The 20,752-nt window shown below is 45.2% G+C and overlaps 1 protein-coding gene across 3 annotated transcripts in view; it reads right to left on the reverse strand.

Annotated features, from left to right (window-relative positions):
• The window catches only part of fut8b (fucosyltransferase 8b (alpha (1,6) fucosyltransferase)), a 99,559-nt gene that overhangs the window by 10,615 nt on the left and 68,192 nt on the right, over positions 1–20,752 (reverse strand). For all 3 annotated transcript variants that reach the window (XR_015854258.1, XM_088361016.1, XM_088361015.1), the window contains 6 exons: positions 16,597–17,135; positions 11,356–11,474; positions 10,282–10,444; positions 8,266–8,380; positions 4,526–4,763; positions 797–1,043 (listed from right to left, as the gene is read on the reverse strand). Coding sequence is in view for 2 of the 3 variants with exons in the window: in XM_088361016.1 (XP_088217142.1) it covers positions 797–1,043; positions 4,526–4,763; positions 8,266–8,380; positions 10,282–10,444; positions 11,356–11,474; positions 16,597–16,799 (1,085 nt within the window). In the remaining variant the exon portion in view is untranslated. The remainder of the gene's footprint in view (positions 1–796; positions 1,044–4,525; positions 4,764–8,265; positions 8,381–10,281; positions 10,445–11,355; positions 11,475–16,596; positions 17,136–20,752) is intronic.

The raw sequence follows: 20,752 nt of genomic DNA on the forward strand, positions 1-20,752 counted from the left end.
GCTTCCCTGTCCCTTGGCCACTTCCTCATGTTCAGTCCAGGGTCAGCTCTGACACCCGGTCCCTTCGGCGATGCCTAGTTCTGTCTGAGGTCTACTCCCGGTTGGACGGGTCCAGAACACCATGCCAGGAAGACAGATGAGAGGCTACACTCCTCCAGGAAAGGACTTTAGGGGGCACAATCCTTACTGGCTTCTGGTTTGAAGTTTTTACAACTCTTTGAAAAAACCTTGTCGTAAATATATTTTGGAGTTATTAAAAAACGTTATCTAAAGAACACGTCTGTTCGCTAAAGACAAAATGGAGTCGGGGGCTAAATTGGCGTTATCTGTCATTAGCAGCACATTAAGGAGAGGCTGCTTTATGTGAGATTAACTCCAAACAGACAACAGTAAGATGTAACTCAATAGGGTGTTTAATATTTTTTAGAATGCTGGAAGTCTCAGCGAGGGTTCCTACTTAGCCAATTATTTCTCTCGGAAAATTATTTTAGCAAGCGTAATATTCAAACAAATAGGGCGTCTTATTTTCTAATTGACAAAAAGTGGATAGGATAAAGAATAAAATGCACAAAACATCATTTTCGTTACCATTTGGAATTATTGTCTTAACCTGATATTAACCTCAGCAAAAGCTCCACCAGGGCCCCGAAGCTATGTCTTTGTTTGCTAATTACCTTTTTTTTTTTTTTGTTTGCTTTGGAACTCCAAATAGAAACGGTGAAAATAAATAGAAACACTTCATGGAAATGCTCATAAGTGAATTAAAAATGAATAAATAACGTCTGAGTTCTCTTACCCAATGATGGGGTGTTTGAAGCCTAGCTTAGCTGTGGTCTGCTGGATCTCCTTCTCCAGCCAAGCTTGGGGCCGCACCAGATACTTGACAAACTGGGACACCCACCACACGGAGGGGTCACCGTGCAGGCGGTGCAGGCGTGGCGCCAGGTCCTCGGGAATAGCCAGAGGCAGGTAGGGGGGGCGAGGGTGAAGACTGTCCACGATGGGCAACTCCACAACCTGGACATCTTTATCATTGGCCTCCCCTGCAAAGATTGTCAACAATGACTCTCATGATTTGGCAAACACTTAAACATGCATACAAATTACATGGCCGCTGCTTTAAGGCATAGTTAATCAGATAATCGAGGGGATGGCGGCGGGTGCTTGGTCATTGGAGCCTCAAGGCTGAGTCGAGATTGGCAGAAGCCGTGGGCAAAGCGTTGAGCCGGACCGATTATAAAGGTCACCTCTCTCTGGCTAGCAAAAAAAAAAACCCCGACAACCTTGAAGCACTCTCTACAGAACAGGTGGCGCAACAGTAACGGATGGGAGCCAATAAAAATAACAGTACGACGCAAGCACACAAACACAATCTCATTTTACCAGAGAGAGTTTGCCTTGAAGACAAACTTCCCCTTCTTTCCCTTATAAAACCTTTCAGAAATGTGTGTGTATATACATTATCTGTGTGTGTGTGTGTCCCACCTCCGCAGATAATCAGGTTTGAGGGTGCCGAAGCACCAGACACAACTCCTAACACGGCTATAAACAACATCTGCACAGTTACTAAATAAACTGTGGCGAGTGTGTAAAATCTGCCTCCGACATGACGGCTCCATAAAAACATGTTAGCGACAAGGGCAGGAATAAAAATGACGATACAAAATTAACTGCACTGGATACGGAAACCAAACTTTTGCTTTCCGTGAAGCTAGCAGCTAGCTAGCAGCTAGCTAGCTGGCGCAATTGGACGAATCTTCCACCCACAGCTACTCAATTAGATCCAAAAGCTTTCACCTCCAAGGCTTCATACATATTTTACGAGCCCAATCCAAAGAGACAAGAGGAACGCCGAACGACAAACACCACGCTTCTCCAGTCACTTTGCAAATGAACTGAGTCATATCCTCCCAGGAATAAACCCGTCGTCTAATTACGCATTAGCTCTCTTTGCCTAAACATTCCCAAGTAAAACAAGAACTTTTTACATTCAGTTATAATAGCTGCCAGAAATTGGCTGTTTGATCCACACTCGTCAATTATGTAATCGCCCCAGAAAATGATAGACATAGAAAGTCCAATTATGTCATCATCTTGTCTGAGATCGTGCAACCAGGGCAAATCAATATTTGGGCCTCATAATCGACTCACGCTAACCACAATTCCGCTAATTAGCATGCCTTTGAAAATGCAACCAAAATTCCGAGGACCGACTCAATTTAATCCCATCTTTTTCTTCTTCTTCTTTTGTTTTCCGCAATTCCCCCCCTGTGCAGGAAGAAACAACCCGTTCCCATAATGACTTTTTCGCTATCTTTGATTCCGACCCCCCGAAGCTATATGTTTTCCAGACCAAAATATCCCCAGTCACAAATGCATATACAATTTACATCCTCGGGGAAACTCCCAACAAAAGTAGGTTAACGATACAAAAGCTATTTAAAGAAGGTGGCTCGTGAAAAAAAAAAAAAACTCAACTGGGCTATAGAACGCCGACCAAATCGCTTTGCTACCGCGACCGTCCGGCTAAATATAGTGTTTAAGCGCACGGAGAATAAGGCCACACGTTTGTAAGGGAACATTAACAGCACATCGTTTAAGCCTGCGGCCTCATTCGCTGCCAAGATGGCACTCGCCGACTGTTAATGAAACACGCGCGACAACGGGGACTCGTCAGGTAGCAACAGGCTTACATTAGCAAGGCCAATGTGTCACGAGTTTCCCCGCGGTGACCGAGACAACCCCCCCCATGAGAAAATAAGAACGCAACATGTCGGCAGTGAATGAGCCGTCGGCTCGGGGCGGCCAGATGGCGTGTATGGATCTATAGGAGGCTGTAAAGACAGATAGCGGAGAAAGAGAGAGCAGATAGTCGAAAAAGGACGTATGAAAGGCAGAGGGAGAAGAGAGGCGAAGCACCCCGAGAGCGGCAGATAAGAAGGAAGAGCCCAGGAGAGCGCCAGTCAAATGAGGTGCTGGGAGAAAAATGAAGAGCTGAAAGGAGGCGACCAGAGAGAAAGTGATAGCGAGGCAGTCGCAGCCCGATAGTAAAAAGCCTCCGATTCACTTATCGTCTTTTGCAAACGCTTCACATTTGTCACTTTCGCAGAGGCAAACACTTTTTTTTTATTCTCGTCTTATAAATCGTAAGACTATCTGGTAATCATATCAAGGCCTTCAATTCGTAACTCAATACTAATAAATGACCGTGCTACATTCGCAACCTATTTTATCAAGGCATTGATCTTTTTGTCTGAGCCATTCCATTTCATCGTACAAATAAGCCAGCTTGAACACGGTGTGTCCAAAAAAAACAAAAAAAAAAATGTTAAGGAGGCAGGTCTGCTGCCCTTTTCATATTTCCCAGGGCATCAAAACCGTTTAAGAAGGAAGGAGTCTCTTAAAGTGTTTGTTTGGCTGTGGGCAGACAATTCTGTTGATCTGAATTTTTTTTTTCCGGTAAACACCAGCTGTGTTTAGACAGCGGCACGTGTCAGTCCTCCCATAAAAGTGCAGCATCTTGCACTTTTCCCGCCACTGCCTGTTTTTGTTTTATTCTGGATCCCGATCAGGGAGGCTTAAACAAAATTCACAACATTCACCTTACAATGTCCTCGGTTTACAACACTGCTGTCATACGAGTTTTCCGGGGTTACAAATGGCTTCGAATGGAGTCGCTCGAGCGGCGTATCTGATCCCGCGTGTTCTTTTGTCATGACCGATATCGGTTGACATCATAAATAACCACGTGGAAGAAAAGTCATCTAGATTGTTTCAGTTTGGTGGAAATGTAGCATGAGAGCTAGCTAGAATGCAAACTCCACTTAACCTCGCTACTGGTGGACTTCAAAAAAGGTTTAACCTGCCGGGCCTCACTTTCGAGGTTCGTCATCACACGGCCGATTGACTGGGAGAGACATTTTAAAAGGTTTGTATTTCTCTGCCAGCAAAGTAAATACATCTCAGCTAGCACGCGCACGCCATTAGCGGCTCGCTAAAGTGGGCGTTTTTTACAGCGTGGAGGGGAGGGGGGGGTTAAGGGCACCTTGCGAGTATAGCGGCAATAAAGGGGGAAGAGGAAATCCTCCACAAATTTGATACAATTTCTCTCGCCATTAAGTGCGCCGGACAAGTGCAAGACACGGCTGTGATGTAACAATGTTTTAACCTTTGGCCACTCAATGGAGGAAACCATTCGGTCAAACTTAATAACCTGTGCGGCATCCTTGGATGAGAAGCAGCCTTGGTTCACAGTTGACGGACAAAAATTTTTTTTTTCCACAACATAAACTTGCTCGCACTCTTTTATTGGACTCTCATGTGGGAATTTCTCGGCAATGAAAGCCTTGAGTGGTGAGGTTCTGCTCATGCATTAGCTGCCAAAGTGCTTTTACAGGAATTGCATTATCCTGCCTTCGTACACCTTTTTTTTTTTTGCTGTAGCAGCAGAAAAGAAGGGACTCTTAATTCAGCTAGAGAATACGATGAAAGCTTAACAAGTATTTGGGAAGGTGTTTGTACGTACCCGACCAGTGTCCAGTGGTGGCGCCAGAGCGGTCGGTGCAGCTGTTACTGACGGGGAGGAAGACGCTCTCCCAACCGCTCGGGGCGTAACGCCAGTTGTGGGACTCCAAGATGAGCGTCCGCTGGGTGCCGTACGCAATCATGAAGCAGTAGACCACATGATGGAGTTGGCAGCCGTAGCCGCAGCCTTTATTGATGTTGCACACCAACTTCCTGGCCTTACTGCAGTCCGTAGGGTTCTAGAAAAAAACACATTGTTTTGAGAATCTGCTTTTATTGCTTGACCTTCGTCTCACCCAAAGAGCCGACCTGTGAATTTTAATAACACGCGACGACTGATCTTGTTTGTTATGTTACTTTTATTTCATTGTACAAGAAGCTCTTTCCAACCTTGGTTTGTTTCTTTTGCTCCCTCTGATAATCCTACCTTACACTTTATTGCCTCAAAATAAATGAAATTACTCTTGATTTATTATTTTCACTGGATGTGCTGAAAGAAAATTGCATGTTTTTTTATATCCATGCCATTGATCTCTGCTTCTGCGGAAACTATTAAAAAAAAAAAAAAAAACATCATTAGCAGCACCAACGGGCCTTGCTGCTCCACTTGGTGACATGTTCCATTATTACAATGGACAAGGGCATGGTGTGTTTTTTTCCCTCTGCCAATTAGCACACACACACAGGTCTGCTTCCATAAATATTCGTGAGCTCATTTTACTCACTAGCTCAAAATAGACCGCCGGCAATGCAAGTTCAACTGTGTGCTCGAAAGATGTCAAACTAGGTAATGGAGGCAGACAAATTTTTATTTTATTTTTTTTTGCTTATACATATTTCAACCTGACAGCCAATGTGTGGCCCGATGCTTTAAGAGTGCCTCGCCGTTGTGGTGCCATCCAAAGGAGGATATAACATCCTTTTTATGACAATATTCAAATGACAACTGACATTTGAGTGTAACGTGGCATTTAATGGCTTTCACTATACTGATTCGCCCAGACTTGCTTTCCTCAACCCTACTTTCCCTTCCCATCTCATGAATAAGATTTCCTATGATAAAAAGTGTTGGGTGTGGAATATCAAGTGACACTCTGGGAAGAAAATACAAAAAGCAGCAAAGCTAGTTGTTTTGTAGCGGAGCGAGGTGGTTGTGATTGGGAGCGACTCGGCGATCACCCGCGCCAACCGGCTTCCTAAACAGCAATTACATGGCTGATGGGAGTGTTTTCCTCATTAGAGTTGCTGCTGCAGCTGCAGAAGGAAGGTTCGGAGTATTCCACTCGCATTTAGTAGCAGGGTGAGGAAGAGGAGGTGAGGGGGTGGGGGTTGAAGTCAAACTTCCCTTCTTTGTGTGCCGACTTGTGATCATGCCGAGATGCTCGCGTAGCAATAATCTACAGTAGAGGCCTCGTGAGGAGCTTTTGTCTCGGCTTTCATACTCGACTGACCTTGGAGAGGAAGTGACATTTACATGTTCCTACCGCCGGCGTATCCTTGGAAGGTGGAATAACTCTCAAGCTTGTGGTTGAAGAATAACAGCTGTCATGTTTACGCGGGCGTCCTGTGTTTACGTGGAGTGGCGGTGAAGCACAAGAAGCGCAATGATTCACTTTGGGTAAACCACTTGATGTTGTTGTGGCAGGAAAAGGTTGACGGGAACTCAATGTGCGAGAGCATTGAGTTATTGGAAAGTGAAGCGGAAAGGGCTTTTGCGCAAAATATTAATTGTTGATGCGTGGGATGGACTTTGTTAATCACAAAGCACTTGAGGGACAATAAAGCTGCGCTACCTGGCTGTGGCCAGCAGAGGCGCTGTTGAGTCAGTGCAAAGAATTTGCTGAATGACAACTTTTTCATTCGGTTGGAGTTGGCTGGCGAACGATATCGCTCATGTTTCTTCGATACGAGCTGGCTCGAAAGTAGCAAGCCGTTTGTATCAGCAGCCGGATTTAGATTGACAGTCACAAACTTTATTAGTTGTGGTGCTCCATAAAAAAAAAAAAGTTGCCGACTCAAATGAACGTGCTTGTAAAAAAAGGCAGACTTCAAATGACTTCAACCTTCGCTTGCCAGCGAGTCTTAAACCGGACGTTTGGCTGTAAACTAAAAAGCCCGGCGCAAATACACTTCCAGGATGCAGTCATACGGCTTTGTTTGGCAATAAAACCAACACACTTGCTCGATATTGGACACCGACCAAAACTCCCTGCTGGCTTTTATTTGGCAGTCTTTTTTATTTTTGTTTGCTATCTGACGGGTGATGCACATGTAATGTACATCAAAAGATATGTGCATACAGCCCGCATGGCAACGATACAAAGCTGGGACAGATTCTTCGCCCACTTGAACAGATGGAGGGGATTAATTCTTCATAATGTGCAAATAGATATATCGCTCGACATTTGTTGTCGCCTTAACTTTGCAAAGTCGCTCTCGTGTGCAAAAAAATGGGCACACGCTTAATTGCTCACGCAAACAGATCTGGTAAGCTGATCTGCTAAGCGCACTCATGCAATGAAATTCATAAAACCCGAGGCTGATTTTGCCTTTTTAAATACGGGAGAACTGTTCGGGGACATGGAAACATTTTTTAAATGCTAAAACCAAAAATGATTGTCTAATCAGCAGTTTCTGAAAGTATAGCTAACATTACAGGCTGGTGAAGTAGTATTGATGTCCTAGTATCGGAACATTTTTTTACGATTCCGAGTACAGCTTGATGTGACAAGGAGCGAAAGTCAAAATTGCAAAAGTGGCAAAAAAAAGCTTGTTTGACAGAAGACTCTCGAAAGGAGCTGCCATGTTCGCTGTTCGAGTGGACAGATGGAGCATGCAGACATGGAATTAGTTAAATCGGAAACGAGGGGAGAGAATACCGCGGGTGGCGCAGACGGCCGGCAGTGTGTAGCTTCCTGCGTGTGTGTGTGTGTCAGTTAAAACAAGAGACTCGCATCAGGCATCTCTGTGCAAACGTGGAAAAAGCCCGGCACAGGTGTGTGTGTCTGTGTGTGTGTATGTTAGTGTGAGCCCATCTGTGCGTAACCGTGTCTGTGTTTGTGTGTGTGTGATAAATTAGTAATGGCAGCTGGTGGAGCGGTGCGATCCCTCAGCAGCGGCGACAGCAGCTGTTAGTGGGGCCGTCTCCGCCCAGCCGGCCTGACTAGGTCCTCTTCATCAAACACGTCGGCTCATTAATGCTGCGGGGCCCAGCGTGGCACCTGAAGCGCGGCGCCGGCGCCACCGGGGAGGAACGCCGGCGTGCCGGCTGGGGGTGAGCGTCCTCGTACCACCGTGTGTGTAGAATTTAACCCCTCAAGCATTTGTGAAATTGGTCAAGTAACACACATTTAATTTACAACCGAAAATTCTTGAAAATAGGGAATATAAACAAACACAGGTAACACCAGCCACCGCGTTTAATATTTATTCCGCTATGCTGAGCTGTGATTTATTCAATTTCTGGTGCCCTTCTATTATTGTGGTTTTTTTGCGCGCCGTGTTTTCATAAAGCGTCCGACCAGTCAGGAATTAGAGTGCCGAGACAGCGCGTTATCACACCTCTCACCTGCCACCTTATAAGGGGAAAGCGGCGCCGACAGTTATGCACAGTGCAGATGAGACAAGCGGGTGTGAAAGATGGTGATAAAAACACATAAGGGCCTTTGTTTAAGAGAACTGTCTGCAAGGGTCTCCCTCGCTTTTGCCGTGCCGCGAGAGAGGAAGATAGTCTCTAAGTACCTGCAAGTAAGTGATTCTGTTCTGGACCAAATCCGACAGGTCTTTGGCCTCCTTCATCCGCCACTCGCCCACTCCATCTGCTTGGCTGAGGTAGTACAGGTCTGTCATGATGGACCTGAAACCACAACAAGTGCTTAGAACCAGGGGTGCCAAACTTTCATTATGACTGTCAACCCAAATATTCAAGCATAAATCATTTCACATTAATTTGAGATACGAGCTTGGTGGAGGAACCGATTCAACGGGTGAATCGAATCGACGTGCTCGCGCTTTTAGCCGGATCATTTGGTCTTTGTGCTACTTGCAAAGCGAAGCGAATATTTGCACAAGAAGCGAACGGCGCCGTCTTTGATCTCATTCCTGGCCCTTTTTTCATCTCTCCTGATTTCAAACCGGGCGCAGACACGCACAAGTTGCCAAACAGCGCGCCGATTAAATCAACATAAAATAAACTTGCAGATTTATTATTCCCGTCTTTGAACCCCAGCAGGTAGACGGAGGTGCACGGGTTTTATTACTCTCCTCCGCGGGGCATTGGACAAACCTAAAAGTATATTCCGATGATGCAAATAGAATATTACACGGGCTCCAAATGTTTTATCTGTATCTCGCTGACTGACAACACGATGTTGCACTCGTTGAGCTCTTTCCGGGATGAATCCTATCTGCGAGACTCTGACAGCAAATGTGTGTTGATGTCACGCGCTGCCAAATATCGTGGACATCCTCTCCGCAATTTGTCCCGGAGCGTAAGCGCTGATGTATTCCGCTAAAGGCATAGGCAAACACACACACACACATTTATGCAAGCGTAATTTATTACTCACTTCTTTGACCCAAATCAGTCAAAGTCTGTGCGTCTGAGAGTTCTTATCCAGATATTTGGTAGCTCGTCCAAAGACGAGTGCAGCAAAAATGGAGCACGGTGGATATGGCCGTGACTTCAGTGTTACTCATTGTCCCAATTGGAATTTGGAAGCATGGATCGTGAGTGCGCCAACGAGGAGCCACTAAGTGGGGAGCCAAAGCAAACAAGGTGACTATCATGAATCAAATACAGAACATCAGCCACGTGACAAATGTGTCATTTCAGTCGAGCCGAAGAATTGTAGAAAAACAAGAAACAAGCCAGTGCATGAGGAACAACAACAGAGATCAATGGGCTTCTTTCTGCTTTGTTAAAAGCAAAATGGGCCTTTTGTGTTCTTCCCGCCCCACCAATTTTTGCACCGCCATGTGTCGAGCAGCATCCATTAGGCTACATAAGCACTTAAGTTGTCCAAAAGGATCATATAAAAACAAAAGAAATAAAAATAAAAATGTACTGTACATGCTTCTGGCCGAGATTGATGTCGCGACGTTTACAATTGGACTTAAACGTTTTTGAGTGGAGCCTTCTTAGCCTTTGCCCGGAGCACTTACGGCGACTTAAAAAGGGAACCGACACGAAGGTCTGAGGATTCAGTCTTTGCAAAGCAGCTTAGGCTGCAATGACTAAGACAATGGCATCGGTAAGCCACTTCGGCGGGATTACAATGAATCACTTGGATAAGTTGCACCAGGGCTTTTCTTCATCCGTGGGAGTCTGCCATCTAGAAAGCGTGAGTCTGTGACCTTTGAACTTTTGTTTCTAAGCAACCACGCGACATCCGCTCGTGCCTGTATTACTCGCAAACTTTTCACCAAAACGTGCACAAACGTGCTCGATGTGAAGATTGAGCCGAGGGTCTTGTCGCTCAAATTGCAATTTGCCACCCGCAGGAGTGCAAGATGGCAAATTGCACTTCTCCACTTCATTAATTTGCGTGAGAGATGTGTGACTTGCGAGCACGTCGGCTTGATAAGTGGAGAGACGGATTATTCACAGCAGGACTACTTTTGATAATGAATATATAAGAAGTGGAGTTGGACTTTGGTGTGTGTAAACATTTGTACGGGCTCGGTTAATTTGTTAGTCAGCAAGGTCATAAAAATATCTTATGAGGGTGATAAAAGATTCGAGGCATCTGTGCTCACCTTTGCTGGTTTCCCAAATGGGTCAGGAGTGTTTCCGCGTATTTCTGCCTTTCGCTGACTTCAACATTGGCCAGTTTCTTCACCTCGCTGCGAACAAAGTACCAAAACTCCTTGACGCCGTTGTCCACTCGGCGTCGCAGCTCCTCCTGAGTGGGCCCCGGGCCTGCAGAGGGGAGACCGGAGCAAAGAGGAACATAAATAAATAAATAAATAAATAAATAAAATATATATTAAAAAAAAAGTTAAAATAAAAACATGATGACACTTGAAATAAGTGACATATAAATGACTTCAAAGCATTTACAGGGGAATTAAATTGGAAGAAGATGCCACAGGGTTTCTCTTTTTTTTTTTTTTTTTAAGAATGTTTGTGCAAAACATTACATGAGCGAACGAAGGAAGTTTCCGAAGTTGCCGAAAAGAACCATTGGAGTTTTCATCTTGTGTCCCTAGGTGCAGCTTTGACCTCATTAAGGAGCCCTTGATGGCTGTTTTCCGCCTCCTTGTGTTTCTCTCCCAAGCTCCTCATGTGGTTTTTCTCTCATATACTTCGAACAACAGCCAGCCTCAGCCAAACAATGTGAAGTAGCACACATGGATAACACAGCTGCCTGGTCTGGTTTCTGCCTAGAGAAACCCCCACCCCCAAAAAAAAAAAAAAAAAAAAAAAACAGGCAGAAGGAAAGACAGCCTCCAGCTCGGATTTTTTTTTTTTTATACGCGCTATCTGGCATTCTCTTTTCTCTCTTTCCCTTCCTTGGCGAAAGAAAGCTAGAGGGTATTTTTAGCGTCGTCTTCCCCCCGCGGCGAGATGGAAAGGCTGACCCTGTGCTGCCCTTCACGCTCACACGTCCCTCTTTATTTTCTCTCTGTCTGTCTCCTCTCTTCCCTTTTCGCTCGTGCCACTGGGGGCATTGGCCGTGCTTCCGCTTTTATTCGCACCTTCGCCACTCACCTGACAGCTTGGCTGCACTTTCTGACCACTGCTTAGAGGTAAACACACACACAACCCCCCCCGCCGGTTTAATATTTGACTAGCGTCACACTCGTGAATCTCAAACATTTGCTGCTTACCGTCTCCTGTCAGTTTCTGGAAGGTGTGGATCTTCAGTTTGGCTCGGGTCAGCTGGTCCTCAAGCGAGCGTAGTCTGCCCGCAGCCACGGAGCCAACCTCTGCCTGGCCCTCGGGTATCCTGGTGAACAGCAAAAAAAAAAGGGAGACATTTTGTTTAAGACTCAATATAACATTTCTTCAACGCCGTAATGGCAAATAATAAAGATAAGGACAGAGTGGTTCTAATTAAAATTTACCACACATAATGTAGCACTAAATACAATGATTACTTTAATTGTCACCAGAGCTGTACCTGGTTTTCTTTTCTTCTGTTCAATTTGTGCCAGTTGTCAACACCGGCCCAAATTGTAAAGGTTAATGAGTCCCGCAGTATCATTTTTTTCTTTCCCCCCGTGCTACAAAAGCAATCCAATAATGACATTAACCACAGAGAGTTTGTTTTGATTCCACTTTGCTCCGTCAGCCAAGGAGGTTTTGTATTCCTCGCAATTTATTTTGTTAGTGAGCGCGATTACGTAATACGTACTGGGAAAGCAAAACCGAATACAACGCTATCATATTTCCGCAGACCCCAAAGGGGAGGGGCCGTGATAGAAAGAAAGAAGCCATTATATACCCTACTTACAAAATGTTAAACCTAAAACACATCAAAAGCTTTTTGTGTTGACTTGATTTGATTTTCTCTAAACTTTAGCATCCTACTGCTTAGTCAGTTATTCCATTTTTTTTCCCCCACCAATGCATTTTCAAGACAGCTCTTCGGATGACATCACCATATTTATTTGATATGAGAAAACCAGCAGAATCCGGTCAAGGGATTTGGTTACTTGATAGTCCATCAAATAAGTAACTGGACTCGCATGTATTTGTCAGATAGCGTATTTCAAAGGATGAAACAAATCTGACAAGAAAATGAGAAGACATTGTTTTACTTTGCTGCTGATGTATTCAAAGGACAAATAATGAGCAAAACATTGTGTCAACAAAGGCGGGCGGGCAAAATGTTTTTCTTTTGAAAAGCTCCGCGGGGGGGTTCGAAACTGTGAAAGACAGAAGAGGAAAAAATAAATAAATGGCGGCGTCTGAAAAAGGGACACTGCCGACTCTTTGGGAACGGTTTACTGCTACCAAGTAAAATGAGACGAGAGAGTGCTGGCCGACTGATGTGGTCACAAATTCTACTTTGAATTCCCGTCCCTGTAACCTTGATCACAATACATCTAACAAGCTCCGCCGCTGTGTATTGCATTGACAAGGTATCGCCTTCACTGTTTTTTTTTTTCTTTCTTGAATAATGGAATCGAAATTTGCTGGGGACTGACGCAAGAGCCCAAATACGAAATCCCCGCTGACTTCTATTCATGAATAGGGATGACGACGAGGATACGGTTATCCGGTTCAATGCAATAGGGAGAAAGGGGAGCTCCCATTCATACACGCATGAGAAAAAAAAAGGTGGAGGGAATTGATATCGGAGCTTTCTTTGGACAACAGATGATTTACAAAAACTTGCACACACAACAAAACGCTACTGAACTCTTTTTTTTGGAGATGTCAATTTATGCACTGCTCAATTCTGCCTCGGATGGATATCTGAATGCATTACCTTGACTGGCAATAGGATTTTTTTTTTTTTTGAATGTATCTTTCTTTCTGGATGTTCTGACTTCATGTTCCCATGGTCGAGTATATCAGAATAATGCTGCCTGGAGGTATTTCCAGATTGGGAAGTACTAGCTGTGTCGAGATAAGATAAAAGATTCCGTTATCTGTTCCATACGGGGGAAATTCCAAAAGACTGCTACACAGCTTCATTGCAAATTCTGCCCCGTCATATTCCTCACCGTCTCGTAACATTAATATTGTCCGAGACTCTTTTTTTTCCTGATTTGTGTGGCGCTGAAAAGGTCAACTTTTGAAAGGTCGCAGATGATTTTCGCATTAGTGAGCGATGACTCAGCAGTTATTAGCAATTTCTATAGCTTAATGATATAGCATTTATAATCCAAAAAAAATAACCCCCTTAACATCCCTGCTACCTCAAACCATTACAAAAATGGAATGTGCCAAAATACACAGGGGCATCGGCAAAGTGCTGCAAAGGCCACGTTAATGAGTCATCAAGGCGTGCAAACTCAATTTGCTCCCAGAGTGACGAACATCAGTCGCTGGCGGGCATAAAGACGAGAAATTAAAGTTGCAACGGTGCTTCCTGCTGCACAGCCTTCCACGCCATGAAAGGAACTGAGAAAAAAGGGGGAGGAGCATGTATCGATTTTATTACGCAATGTCAAAAATATATGTCTCCCTCCTCTGTGTCCACTTGAGTGACACGCATTTGTTGAAATATAAGCCAGATGCATTTCCTGTCGAAACGCGACCACACCCGAATGAGATAAAGCGTCCTTCGAAATCCACAGCAGCGGTTAAACAGCCAATCAGACACGGCTTCGGAAACACCCTGCCCAAATGATCCCAGATGGCATCTCTGGAGAAGCTGCAAACAGCTGCTATGGCACACAGGTACCTGACGATCGTGAAAATCCATCCATCATCCCATTTAGGGTCATAGAGGGGCCACGATACGTGACACAAATGGGCAGAAAAGTTTGGCTTTCCCATGAAAACCAGTCAAAAAGTATCTGATTGGTTTAAAATGCATGAGAAGTGAAATTTCTAGCAAACACAATGAAGTTGTGTGTTGACGATCCGGATTGTGTCAAAATCGGTTATCGGTTGTTCCTTTTGCTGTCTCCAGAATGTGACCGTAAACTCGACGAAGGCGATTTGGAATGGTGCATTCTTGATTTGCATGCTAAATTGCTCGACAAGCACATCTGGCCTTCTTGACAGACCGCACGACACTCACAATGGACCCAGTGTGTGTGTGTTGACCTTTGTTCACATCTTGTGGCAGATTTTTTTTTTTTTTTTGGTCTGGTGGCCAAATGTTATGCTAGACGAGCTCATGTGATTGTTAGCTATTAGCGGAAATCAAAATCTACGGTATAGCATGCTCAAAATAAACCATCACAGGGACCCTGGGAGCGCAAATCTTTTTTTTTTTTTTTTAACCTCACGAGTACTTTAAAAGAACCGAGGACAGCATGGTAGGCGTTCTGATCTTTTGGCCAGATCGTCTATCACTTGTCCTCACAGCATCCGTCCGCATCACCTCCGCCGACATACCCGGGGATCAATCAGGAGATCATCGCTCAGCACAGCTGTCAGCGTCACCCCCTCGGCTCTCGCCGATGTCTCACCGCCGGGGCTCGTCGAGTGTTACCGCGTCGTGGCTCGGCGTCTGAAGGTGAGTGGCAGCTGCGGAGAGGGCGGGGCCTTGACGGATTGAGCCGCTCGACCCCTTGCTCACCTCTCATTAATGCTGCTGGCTCGTTGGGAGGTTGGCGCTGTTCCCGGCGCTCGCTAATAGCTTGAATAACCAAAGGCCAGGCAGGCGATACGAATTCGAGGCACTGACCTATTAGTTCAATTGTCCTTCCATTTTTCTTTTTCTTTTTTTTAAATGACGGGGAAGCTTATAGAAGAGAAAAACGATGCATTCATTAGCAGCGGACTAATTGACCGTGGTACATAAACGACGTCTTGAGGCTTTATTTTTGCCATCCTGCGCAAATTAATAACGCGCGATGCCTAAATCAATAACGCGCACAATCAAATGAGCTCAAGTAAACATGACCTGGAGTATTTTGAGTGCGTAATTCTGCTCTTTGATGCATAAGTTCAAATCGGCAACTCATTTGCCACGCAGCGGGGTTGCTCCTCTCAATAAGTCCACACTGAAGTCCAAGCTCACTCCATTAATGTAACTTTTATGGATCAGAATTTCAATGAGAGAAGCGAGCTTAGCACGGAACCATCCAGAAAGGTTTTTTTTTTTTAATATCTGAAGTCAGTGGGATGCTTTTTAAGAGTGTCTCATTTTGTTGACACTGACGCAGTTGTGTACTACCAGTCCAAACCCGCGGGACATCGCAGGCAGCGAATTGGGTCAAACGTGGGCTGAGCTAGTCAATCACAAAGTGAGTGAGCTGGTACCGAGTCAGTGGGTCTGTCACAAAGGTCTGCGGGCGGCAGTCTGGCTGGGCGCCATGGCGCTGTCAGCAGTTTGGTGGTGAAAGGAGCGGGGAGGGGGGGGGGGGGCAGTGATGGGCAGTGCAGTAATGCTCGCTCTGCGTCTATTAGGACGGTAATTTAAGGATAATAGGCGCTCCTGGATGAGGTACTGGAGGAGTTCTCGTCCACATGCTCGAACTGGAGCTGAAGAGAAAATGCGACTGCTCTGACTCAGAGCTGAGCCAAGCTCGGCGGATATACTGTAGCGAGGAAAAACAACATTCGAGGCTAAGAATATAAAGCAAACAGGCTCATGAGGCTTAAGGTGTTTTGGATGGCTTTGCTGTATACCGCAATACAAGCTTGAGTTCAAAATGGGTGTTTTCATTATAATAATAATAAGCAACGAGCAGAGAGAGTGTGTCAGAGACCCATCTGGACGTTGGTGGACTCAAAGCCGCTCTTGTTTTGACTTTTTCCTAATGCTATGAATTCAACCTTTGTTGCTGGGCCAATTTTGAATAATTACAAAAAAAAAAATAGATTCATTCGGGGACCAGCTGCCCATGGCAACGCATGTGTGGATTTTTAGTGATCGGGAACACTGATGAGAGCCGCACATCAAAGTGAATGGGGGATATCAGAGAGATGCGGCGATGGCAGCATCTGAAGCGCACATCAGGAAGTACCGACGCGCTCATCGAAGCATCGCCCAAAACACGGACTTATTGTTAATGTGCAAAAAAAGAAACGCTGTCAGCATGCAGGAGTAGGCGGAGAGAACCATCTGTCTCTCCATTACGCAGATCCTGAATGTGAGAAAGACGCTGCGTGCTTAATGGGCTTAAACAACAACGCAGTTGTCTGCCAAAGTATAATAAAGCCACAATAAAATCTGCTGAGGAGTGTGACCATCCATTTTTGTTTGTCGCACAAGTATTTTGCACCGCCGCTGATTGGCTTTTGATGAAGTCACGTTTGTTTATGAGGGCCGCTTGACTTGCAAAATAAACTGATGCAATCAAGGGGTGGATCAAGTTGAGGGAAATCAAGAAAAATCATCATGGCTACGGATTTGAAAATGACTGATGGGCCCAAGAGTGGCTTTTTAATTGAATCGCTGGACCAAAAGGGAAAAAAAATATTTCAAGTTGCCTCCTCACCTGAGCGATTCCGCCATGCGCCGCAGGTCTTCATTCTGCTGCTTGAGCCGCTCCAACTTGGCCAGGATCTTGGAGAGCTCTCGGCTGGACCGCTCCGGGTGCTCGCTGTCTCTCACCAAATGGCCGCCGATGTAGAAGAGTAGCGTCCCCCAGGCCAGTAGCACCAGGGTGATCCAACGCCATGAACCCGCCCAAGGCCGCATGGTGTGACCTCAAATTGCCTCCTTGATGTGCTTGTTCCCCAAAACGACCCAGCGGGCTGCTTGCCTGACGGTCCACTCGTGTCCCGTCACCACTTGGAATGCAACTTTAGCATCTTTGGAGTGATGGAGCAAGAACTTCTGAGTCGATATGAGCGCGGAGAGTCCTCTCCAGCTTTCAGCCAGAACGGTTCCCCTCCGTTAGCTACAGCATGGTTAGCATACTCCGGAGTCCGCCTGATGGCGTCCTGTCTAGCCAGCTCAGCGTTTGCCAACCTTTCCCGGACTGTCTCAGCAACTTCTCCGAGACCCCTTGGATTTGTTTATTGAAGTTGCGCCCTGCGGAAACACACAAAGTGTTGAGTTTGTTTAGTTGGGGCAAATATTTTTGGAGCTTTTGGGTCTAAGCCATGGAGAAACAAAGCATGCAAGACGTTTGGCAGTCAACGTCATTCCGGCAGCCGCAATTCAAGGTGATACGGCGAGCTCGGAAAAAAATCCTCGATCATCATTTTCCTTCATCTCCGAGCAGCAGGGGGGAGCCGGAGATGGACGCACGCTGCGTTTATGAAGCAACCTTCCCTGTCATCTTCACTGACAAAGCCACGTCGAGGCGACCGGGTGCCGTCGTGTGACGAGATCCAGACTGGCAGATGTGTGTGCGCGTTGCTCCGCCGCGCATGTTATCATCCCACGGCGTGTACCGTGGCAATCTAGAATAATACCGAGCATCTTTGACTTTCGCAGCGGGCGTTGATTGACAACATGGCCGACCGAGTCTCTTGTGAGAGTTCGGCACAGAGAAAAGTGCTCCTGACGGGATTCGCCTGGCAGCGGGAAAGCCGGCTGACAGTCGCCCGTCTCGTTTACCATAGCAACGATTGCTATGTCCAACGTACGGTAGATGGCGGGAAAGGCTGACATTTTCCAAGCCACTCTTCCAAAGCAGACTGTATCTTTGTGGCAAAAAAAAAAAAATCTCAGCTATGTAGGTCACGGTATTTGAGGAAGACTTGAATCAAGAGTAGCAGGACTTGTTTGCGTTGAGGTTTTTGGAAACATGCCTCATCCGAGAGACATTTTGGGTTTCGAGAGAGGCGCGGAAAAAAAAAAAAAGCTGTTATGTTTTACGGGGTTGTCAGTTCGCCAAGGCAGCAGGTTATCGGGAGTTTGCAAGTTCCCACATCATATTCTGCCTTTTCATCGTTGGTGTTGTTTTTTCCGAAAATCAGAACATTTGCTCCCGAACGCTGCAGTTGTTGTTGTTGTGAGTGACCTCGGTCGACGGAAGCGGCGCTGCTCTTGTGGCGTGCACGCATGCGGGCGGGTGGGAAGGCAAGCCGAGGAGGATTTTTATGATGGAAAATAAGAGCTGTGAGAGGGCCGCACTCCAGAAGGCTAATACACGACTGGGACTTAACAAAAAGGCAAGCTTTTCAACTAGGTTTGAAAGCCATAATGAGGTTTATGTTCAGAACACTAAAACGGCTAAATATAAAACCGCAGGATGAGGCTGCCAAGGAGGGAATATTAAGATAACACTTGAAAGTTAGCTTAATGATGAGTTTCCGTGACATGAATAAAACTTCAAAGTGATTTTTCTATTTTTTTTTTATTTTGAAGCAGGTTATTGTTTTCATGATGAGGGGAATTACCAGTATTGATCTTTTCTAATAATTGCGCAGGCTCATCCTTCAGGAGCTGAGACAAACTTAAATATTTCATTTTTTTAAAATGACAAAAACCCAATCTGGCCTTGGACTTTGAAACACTGAGCGTCTTTGTGCCCGTCATCCCTTTGTCAGAACCGTATCAGCTGGGACGGCCGTATATGGATTGTGCCACTAGCCCCGCCCACTCAGTGCCACACGGGGGTCATTACCGATTCAATCTTGGATGTGAGTCTTCTCGCAACAGAGGTCATCTATCAGCGAGGCCGGGCTCGCTAGGCAATATGCCACGAGATGAGGTCCACCACTGAATTATACATGGAGCTCAGCTGAGGTAGACTTGGATTACACTAACATGACCACTCCGGCATAAGCATGAATATATCTTCGGTATCAATATATGTTTTACTTATGTCAACGCCACACAATATATTCATGTGTGTTGCCGTGGGGGACACATGCAATGTTATGCAGGGATAAACCGACTCTACTTTTTGTTACCAAAGCCATCTTATTTGAGTATTTTATAGCTGTGATACAAGAAATGGCCAAAATGATGAAAAAAATTGGGCTAAAAGCTAAGAAAATGAAATAAATAAATACATAAAATTTTGTCTGTCAAGCGACATCACCGCTCTTATAAAAAATGACAACAAAGGTGGCGGCCAATCGACGTTGCGCAACCCCAATTACGAGTTTGCCGAGCAATATGGTGTCGAAAAGCGTTCCGATTTAGCAGCAGCTGTTGCCGCCACACTTTGCCCACAAATAAACTCTAAGCAGCTTTACTGGCCATTTTCTTGGCCGGGCGAGTGCTTTGCAATGTATTTTCAGCTTTTTCCTTGGGGGACGGATGTGAAAGAGTCCGATTTAACACAGCAGAAAAAAAAAAAAAAAAGGAAAAGAAAATGAGCGTGAGCTGGTGTCTGGCACTGAGCGATTCATCAAAATATGATTGAAATGTGACAAAGTGTAATATCCAAATCACTGCAACTGTGGTTTTATGAGGTCAAACGTGTTCGAATAAAACATCATAAATAAAACTCTGGGGGTACTACAGAGTTGCCACCGCCTGCAAATCATCAGCCAGATGCTGCGTGTTTGGTACAGACCTCAGCAAAAAAGGGCATATTTTATTTTTTCTACCAACTTTAAATCTCCCGTTCCCATTACTTGTAAAAAATGAAAAATAAAAGCACTTAGGCTTGTATAGGACTCCATCAAGGCTCAGAGATTTATCACCTGCAAAACCATTTTCGGCTACTGAGGAGGATCTAAAGCGGCATTGCTTTCGAACAAAGTCAGCAAAGGACAGATGGTCGAGGCGGACAATCGTAAACGTTAAATCTGTTCCATATTTACGAGCGCAAATCCTTGCGCCAGGTCAACATCCAGTTTGTGCCGTGAAACCGCAGTTAATTGTAAAGCGTTGTTGGCGCACAAAATTTTCAGTTTCGTCCCGTTTCAACCAGCGTCTTTAACTCATTTAAATTCACAAGCTTCTTATTTCTTCATTTCACTAGCCCATGAATATAACATTTCAAAGCTCAAGAAGTCGAGTAAAAAGAGACATGTGGCATCAATTACCGGTAGGTGGATATGAATTGCAAAAATCTTCACCGTATAGATAATGCATGCAACTATAAGCAGTATAAGGCCATTGGTGATGACTCGATAACTGCAAAATAGAATGATGAATGAGCGCAGGTCAAGTGCCTCGGAATAAATACAGCGTAGGTAAGAGCCGAGAAATTGAAACTGAACGACTGCTGAGATGCGCCGTCAAATTGCATTGAGCAATATACCGCTTGCTCATATAGCACATTAGGATAGCGTAGCAATCCCCCAGAAACTATGCAAATATGCCCCCTGAGTTTTATGAGTGGGATGGCAAAAAAGCAATTCAGAGGCTGAGTAAGTGCTATGCGGAGATGAAGGACTGACTAAAGTGGGCAAAACTGAAAAGTAAAATGTGCCTAGCTGGCTTGGCGTTTGGGTTAGCCTTGTGTTATCTTAATTGCTAGCAGTGCATGTGTGTCAAAGTAAAACTTAGAAAATCCAGAAAGAAAAAGTGCAACTGGAGTAAGTTTTTTTTCGCTTTATTTTGGAAAATGGCTGCCCGCCTCAATGCAGAGGTGGCAAAAAAGGTCCAAGTAAAGTTCGACTTCAACAACCACCGACTAGGAAGCTAGTAGTGCGTACGGGAGTAAAACACTTGGGCTCGCCTCCAAGGCTCTCACTGCAGAGAATTTGCTGACACACACACACACACACACATGCACGTGC

This window comes from Syngnathus floridae, chromosome 19, assembly GCF_059516105.1.
Source record: "Syngnathus floridae isolate MCC-2025c chromosome 19, RoL_Sflo_1.0, whole genome shotgun sequence".
Classification (NCBI taxonomy): Eukaryota; Metazoa; Chordata; class Actinopteri; order Syngnathiformes; family Syngnathidae; genus Syngnathus; species Syngnathus floridae.